Raw genomic sequence first — 8,348 nt, forward strand, 5'->3', positions numbered from 1 at the left:
CAGAGAGCCATTTTCAGTGAAACCTTTACCACACACTGAACAGCTGAAAGGTTTTTCTCCTGTATGAATTCTCATGTGTTTCTTCACAGTGCCACTTTCACTGAAACCTTTACCACACACTGAACAGCTGAAAGGTTTTTCTCCTGTATGAGTCCTCATGTGTATCTTTTTATGTCCACTTGAAGTGAAACCTTTCCCACACACTGAGCAGCAGTAAGGTCTTTCTCCTGTATGAGTCATCATGTGTGTCTTTAGATTTCCACGGACGCTGAATTGTTTCCAACACTGAGAGCAGCGAAATGGTTTCTTACCAGTTCTACATCTAAAATCACTGTCAGCATCATTTTTCAAAGCCTTTAAAACAGACCGAGGTTCTCTGGTCTCCTGCCAATCAGCACTGTCATCAGTCTGAGGTTCAGAAGAGTCTCCAGTCTTGTCATCAGTATCTGTTTGTAAATGTGAATCTGAGTTCCTGGCTGGTTCTGGTCCCCCACAGTCCTCTTCATCAGCTTCTGTTTCCATCTGTTCAGTCGAGCCTCTGGCTGCAGCTGAAACCAGCCCTGAGGACTGAGGTTTCTCTTCATCGTTGTCTTCTTCACTCTTAACACGGACAACAGTCAATGGGAACTTGATATCAACCTCCTCCAGGCCTTGATGCTTCTCTCCTTGCTGACTGGTCCAGAGCTCTTCCTGTTCTTCTTTAATGTGTAGGGGGTCTGGGTCCACCTGGTCCAGACTGGAGCTCCAGTCCTGCTGCTCAAAGGGAACCTCTTCTTTAGTCACCAACAGCTGCTGGACGTCTGCAGGAAAACAATAAACACACATACACAATATAGACACGTTTCAAACAGCTGAACAATCAGTCACCAGTACACTGTTTTTTTTCAGAAACAAAACAGGCAGACAGACAACCTGCAAAAATACAATGCACCAGCAGTAATGCAGTCATCAGTAGCTTGATATGAATACATTTGTTACAGTTTTTCATAATTGTTAATAACTTGAAACCTTCCAACCTTTCATCTAAACTGTAAACACAAAACCCAGTTTTCAAACTACATTCACAAAACCTCTGATTCTTCTGGATAAATCAAACCATCACATACTGACTGTAATTGTGTTTAACTTCTGCAGCCTGTGGTCAGCATAATGCATCAGAGGTAAACGTTTTGGTCCTATGCGTGTTGCATGTTACCTCCTGTCACACGTTAACGCAACTCATATTAGAACACTGCCATACCTAACGTATAAAAAGTAAGCACCAACCTGCTCTGTGTAACCGGACTTCAGGCAGGAAAACAGTGTCCAGTAGCTTCCGCTGTCGCTCGTTCTCCTCTTTAGAACGAGAAAGTTCCTCCTCGTATTCTGCTACCGTTCTTTCAAACAGCCCAAATATCTCTTCAACAGCCGCACTTAGTCGCTGCTCCACCAAAGCTCTCATCACTTGGACTTTACTCATTTTCCCGCGACGAGAGAGACGTTTTGACTCCACACAAACTCCGTCAAAATCTGTTTCCAGCTAGCATGCTAAGCTAACTAGCTTAGCTTCGTAGGCTCCCGGGAGATGATTCAGAGTTAAAACATTCAGAATAAAAGGTGAAGAGTACAAAGTCCATCCAGACAGGTTTATCCAGACACACAGAGACTCTGATGGATCAGTACTGGTGAAGCTAACAGACACTTTCTCAACACCATGAAGGAACTCTTCTACTGAAACCAGGCGCCATTGTTGAAGATGGAACATCCGGGTGCGCAGCGACTTCTTCTGCTACTTCTTTAGTTAGGCAGACTAGACGCAGCTTTGGCGTAATGCTGCCCCTACAGTTTGTTATTAACAACTACATCAAATCCTTTTGTACAATCCTGTTTTGTGAAGATAATCCACCAATTTCTTTGTTTTAACCCAAGAATCGAGATTTAGATGTGTGCGCATGTTAAAAACAGTTTCCCCATCTGCTCCAAGTTTCTTGAAGAGAGTCCTTCTCTGACTGCAGTATATTTTGCCCTGGAGTAGTACATGTTTCACTGTCTCACTATCTCCACACTCACATTTGCCATCAGGATGTTTACCAATCAGAGCCAACCCACTCCTCAGCCCACAGTGTCCAAGTCTCAGTCTTGAGATTACTACAGAGTCTTTACTGCACCTGTAAGTCCACTCGTCTTTACTTATGCTTTCCTGCACTGAAAAATATGCCCTTCCTTTCCTTTCCTTCTCCTAAGACTTTTGCCACTTTTCTTTTAGAGACCTGTTTATTCTTTCACTATACTCTGGTGCCCCATATTGCAAATTAATTTGCACACTTTTTATCAGGTCTGGACTTGGATTTAGCTCCTTTTATCATAGTTAAGGTTGCTGTTGAATCACTGCATATGATTGAATTTCCCTGTATATTGTCCTCAACCCATCTTAATGCCAACAGAACTGCCACCATTTCTACTGTGAAGACTGAAATATGATTTGATATTCTATATCCTTTTTTATATCCGATTTCAGGTATGCTAATACCAACTGCCACTTTCCCACTCTCATGATCTTTTGACCCATCTGTATAAATTTGTAGGTGGTTTCCCCATTTTAGTTGCTGCCAGACTTTTACCTCCTTTACTACGACCTCTGACAACTTTGATTTGCTTTTATTCAAAAGCTTTAGGTCAACAATGGGATCTGGAACCAACCATGAAGCCACAGCTGGACGACACACGCCACAGATTTGAATTTTTCTGCAAAATTAGTTTTACTCCTTTTTGATGTTCCCATAAACTCCCAAAGTTCCCTCAGAAGGTTTTTTGTTGGTAACATTGTATTTTGTCCTTTGAGCTTCATTAAATATCTCAAACCAAGTTTATGTCTCCTGATTTCTAACGGCATCTCCCCCATTTCTATCAATAATGCTGATATTGGAGTTGTACTGAATGCTCCACAGCACACTCTTAGGGCTTTTGCTTGGACGATGTCAAGTTTACTGATCACTGAAGGAGCTGCTGATCCATAAACCATACTTCCATAGTCAATAGCTGATCTTATCATTGCTCTGTAAATCATCATCATTGATTCTCTATCAGCCCCCCAGTCTGACCCAGCCATACACCTAAGGACATTCATTATTTCCCCACACTTCAACAAAACCATTTCAACTTGTTTTTTCCCTGTCATTCTTTCGTCCAGCCACATTCCTAAAAATGTAAAATACTTGACTTTTTCAAGATTATTATTATACAGTTGTATTTGCCGTGTCAGCATACTTTTCTTATTTCCAAACACCATATATTTAGTTTTATCTGTAGAAATGTTAAAACCCCAATCATTAGCCCACTCAGTCACTTTCTCTAAAGCACCTTGAATTTGGTCAAACAGGTAGGGGAGGTTCCTCCCTCGCTTCCAGACAGCCCCATCATCTGTAAATAATGAAAAACCAAATCCTTTCCCCACTCTACTAAACATACCGTTAACCAGAATATTAAAAAGAAGTGGACTTATCATGCTTCCTTGAGGAGTTCCATTCTCCACCTCAAACTCATCTGGGCCCTCATTTATAAAACTGTGCGTAGGATCCTTACTAAAAGTGTACATACGCCAAAAAGCCAAAGTTTGCGTGCGCCAAACAAAAATCCGATTTATAAAACTGTGCGCACGCAAGCTGTACGCAATGTTCCCTTTATAAATCACAGGATCACCTACAAGTGTGCGTACCTGAGTCCCGCCCTGTACACGCCCACATTTTACTATATTAATGAGCCGACATGCAATCGTTTCCGTGTGGTGAATCACGGCGGCAGGTCAGGAAAAAGCGAAGAAACGTAACTTTTCAGAAACGGAGAAAGAGACACTTGTTGGGGAGGTGGAGGCCCGGACAATAATGTTATTTAGTGGTCACAGCAGCGGGATCACGAAGAAAAAGAAGCAGTGCGAGTGGCAACACATTGCTGCTGCTGTCGGCGTCAGTGGGACCGAGCGGACGGTGATCTGAAGGTAAATGACATCTTTCCGCTCCTAACATGTATTTAATGTATTGCTTGAGTATTTGAGGAAGTTTGATTTTGATGTGACTTTGACGGGGATTGTGTCCGTAAAGGAGGGAGACACAGATCTGTGAAAAAAAAAAAGATTTTAAACTTTTATTGTATAAACAAAACGTTAAATAGTTTTTGTCCTTCCAGAGTCTGCAGCGTTGGGCTCAGAGGAGGGTGACGGTGAGGAGGGTGATGTGAGGAGGGTGACGTGAGGAGGGTGACGTGAGGAGGGTGACGGTGACGGGCCCTCGGCACAGCGTCCGGGTCCGGTGCAAAGCAGCAGTGCACCCCGGACGCATGGCACATCAAGCGGTCGGTGCTCACTGATGCCGTCCTGCAACTTCAGCGAGACACAATCACCGCCATCAACAACGTTGCAGACGAGCTACGGCAAACGCGCACTGTGATTAATAAAATAATACGTTTACAATGAACATTGATTGTTGTCTTCCTTATCTTACAAACGCAGCATAACATCCTCACGGATTCTTGCGCCCTGTTGATACCCCTCCAGTCGGGCACGGGGCCGTGGCTCGGGCTCATCATGCTGGGGACTCTACCACCTTTGCCGGGTGGTAGAGTCTGCCTCCTGAAGTTCGGTAAATTTGCGCTCTCCACGCTCCACGACTGAGCGCGCACGAGCGTGGCACTCATTATAGCGCATTTCCTCTGCACTCTGGTGGTTTAAAAACGAGGATAAGTGTAACAATTATACGATGGCTTAATGGCTGTATGTATGTGCGTTGATGATATATGCACATAAATAAGGAGAATATTTAGTTATTCCCGCTGTGTTCTGCAGGGATCTAATGGAAGGTATTTATTGTATACTGTATTACATGCATTTGGGCCGTCTCCTCCTCCTGCGGTGACGGCGCTGATTCAATATTTAAAAATTATTTTGATTTAAGATACAAGTCAGATTTTAAAAGAAGGTGTTGAGATATGAAAATAACTGTCCCTCATTAAAAGCGTCAAAAACATTGCTGGAGTTCATCATGATAACGCAGATCTAACGTATGATATGGAGTGTAATTAAATGTGTGCGAGTCATCAAAAATATATAGTTCTTCTCACGTTTACTGCTGATTCCCTTCCAGTCTCCAGAATGTGCGTACCGGTACGCATGCCTCAGAGTTTGCTTACGGGTACGCACACTTTCCCGTCAAGTTTGGTTTTTATAGATCACAACATTTGCGTGGAAAGTGGCGTACGTACGTTTCCAGCCCCGTTTTGTGCGTACGCAAGCTTTATAAATGAGGGCCCAGATATTTCATTTCCAATCCTCACTTGAATTGACAGGTTACATAAAAAGTTTTTGATCCGGTTAAACATTCTCCATCTGATTCCAATGTCATAAAGTGCAATTGATAACCCTTCCCTCCAAAGCATGTCATATGCTTTTTCAATATCCAGAAAGACTGCTACAACTGCTTCCTTATTTGCGATGGCTTTCTTTATGTCCATGTCTAAACTTAAGACAGCATCCATTGTTGAACGTCCCTACCTAAATCCACTCTGATGAGTCACAAAATAACCACTTTTCTCCAGCTTTTCCACAAGCCTATCCGTTATCATACGTTCCATAATTTTGCATAAGACCCTCTGTCGTAGGCAATTGGTCTATAGGAACTAGGGTTATCAGGTTGCTTTCCAGGTTTCACAATTGGAACAATTACCGCATGTTTCCATTCTTTAGGAAGACATCCCCTCTCCCACACATTATTTATTAGGGCAAGCACTTCCTCCCCCATCAGTTCTCCAGAATGTTTGAATAATTGATATCCCAATCCGTCCCTACCTGGAGAGGTATCTTTCCCCTGATTAGTGGCTTTTTGTAACTCCTAGTGAGAAAAACAGATTGATATCATCAGAATATCACTATTAATTTGCAATTTATCCAGTTGCTTTCCTAATACTTCACATCGCCTCCTCCTATTTGCATTGTAAGAACTATGTACTTTATGGAATTGTTTAACTAACATATTTGCTTTTTCTTTGTTATTTACAGCTTCAGCTCCATCACAGAGAAGGGCAGGGATTGCTGCCTGCTGAAACACCCCTGTCATTCTATGTACAAGACTCCAAATCTTTTTGCACAGCAACTTCTTCTTTGTTTGGTCTTTTTTATGGCGGTTGGCAAACAACGTTGTGGTGCATCACCGCCACCAACTGGAGAAAAACTCCATACAGAAGAACCTGAACCACCATGCAGCTGATGATTCTGATTACTATTCCCTAATTCTAATAAAGAAAATGATAAAAAAGCTATCCATCATATTCGTCCTATTCGTCAGAGATAGAAATTAATAACACCATATCCCATGGATTATTTCCCAACTTAACTTCCCTGAGACTCAGTGTCTATAGTATTTATCAAAAGCCTTTAAGCTTATAGTTAAGATATAGATATCTCATCAATGAGATCAAATATATTTCCTGTATTTAACGGTAGGGCGTGGAAAGAGACGACTCAAAGGATTATTTCTCTGGATTTATTTCTGTGTATCAGAAGAGGTGATGCACAGCAAGATCATTTCCATAAGAAACGCAAATAAAAACATTAAAGAATAAGTTGTGCTGTAATGATGGGGCAGACACAGACCTGACATCCATCCACATTATTTGTATCAATGCAGATGTACACTTACAATATATTGACAGGACCGTGTACACAGAGGTCCACAAAGCATAAGTATGCATTTCTACCACACAACAATTATGTGATCATATAATAACACAAATACTACATCAAATCCTTTTGTACAATCCTGTTTTGTGAAGATAATCCACCAATTTCTTTGTTTTAATCCAAGAATCGAGATTTAGATGTGTGCGGATATTAAAAACAGTTTCCCCATCTGCTCCAAGTTTCTTGAAGAGAGTCCTTCTCTGACTGGAGTATATTTTGCCCTGGAGTAGTACATGTTTCACTGTCTCACTATGATATGACACAATGAATAAAATGTTATTGAGTGGAACCTGTCACTTCCATCTTCTCCTCCTGCAAATCTAGATAGCACAGTGCAAACTTCACTTCATTGCTATGGTTGATTAACCGTCAACGGCTGGACTCTTGTCACTGAAAAGTTTTTCTCCTGTATGAGTTCTCATGTGTTTCTTCAGATGTCCACTTAAAGTGAAACGTTTACCACACACTGAGCAGCTGAAAGGTTTTTCTCCTGTATGAATTCTCATGTGTTTCTTCAGAGAGCCATTTTCAGTGAAACGTTTACCACACACTGAACAGCTGAAAGGTTTTTCTCCTGTATGAGTTCTCATGTGTGTCTTCAGAGTACTATTTAAAGTGAAACCTTTACCACACACTGAGCAGCAGTAAGGTCTTTCTCCTGTATGAGTCATCATGTGTGTCTTTAAATGTCCACTTGAAGTGAAACCTTTACCACACACTGAGCAGCTGAAAGGTCTTTCTCCTGTATGAGTCATCATGTGTGTCTTCAGATGTGCATTTTCAGTGAAACCTTTACCACACACTGAGCAGCTGAAAGGTTTTTCTCCTGTATGAGTTCTCATGTGTCTCTTCAGATGTGCATTTTCAGTGAAACCTTTACCACACACTGAGCAGCTGAAAGGCTTTTCTCCTGTATGAGTTCTCATGTGTTTCTTCAGATGTCCATTTTCAGTGAAACGTTTACCACACACTGAGCAGCTGAAAGGTTTTTCTCCTGTATGAGTTCTCATGTGTTTCTTTAGATTTCCACGGAAATTGAATTGTTTCCAACACTGAGAGCAGTTAAATGGTTTCTTACCAGTTCTACATCTAAAATCACTGTCAGGATAATTTTTCAAAGCCTTTAAAACTGACCGAGGTTCTCTGGTCTCCTGCCAAACAGCACTGTCATCAGTCTCAGGTTCAGAAGAGTCTCCAGTCTTGTCATCAGTCTCAGGTTCAGAAGAGTCTCCAGTCTTGTCATCAGTATCTGCTTGTAAATGTGAATCTGAGTTCCTGGCTGGTTCTGGTCCCCCACAGTCCTCTTCATCAGCTTCTGTTTCCATCTGTTCTGTTGAGTCTCTGGCTGCAGCTGAAACCAGCCCTGAGGACTGAGGTTTCTCTTCATCGTTGTCTTCTTCACTCTTAACAGGGACAAGAGTCAATGGGAACTTGATACCAACCTCCTCCAGGCCTCGATGCTTCTCTCCTTGCTGACTGGTCCAGAGTTCTTCCTGTTCTTCTTTAATGTGTGGGGGGTCTGGGTCCTCCTGGTCCAGACTGGAGCTCCAGTCCTGCTGCTCAAAGGGAACCTCTTCTTTAGTCACCAACAGCTGCTGGACGTCTGCAGGAAAACAATAAACACACATACAGAATATAGAGA

The 8,348-nt window shown here is 42.1% G+C and overlaps 1 protein-coding gene across 1 annotated transcript; it reads right to left on the bottom strand.

Moving 5' to 3' along the window:
• Nucleotides 1–6,790: 6,790 nt before the first annotated feature.
• Nucleotides 6,791–8,023, bottom strand: LOC311027760 (uncharacterized protein). The gene has a single exon (XM_084031912.1). It carries the CDS (start codon nt 7,714–7,716, stop codon nt 7,069–7,071), a length of 648 nt encoding a protein of 215 aa, XP_083888038.1. The 5' UTR covers nt 7,717–8,023; the 3' UTR covers nt 6,791–7,068.
• Between the last annotated feature and the right edge of the window lie 325 nt (nt 8,024–8,348).

The sequence above is a fragment of the Eutrigla gurnardus genome, assembly GCF_963514095.1.
Source record: "Eutrigla gurnardus genome assembly, chromosome: 17".
NCBI lineage: Eukaryota > Metazoa > Chordata > Actinopteri > Perciformes > Triglidae > Eutrigla > Eutrigla gurnardus.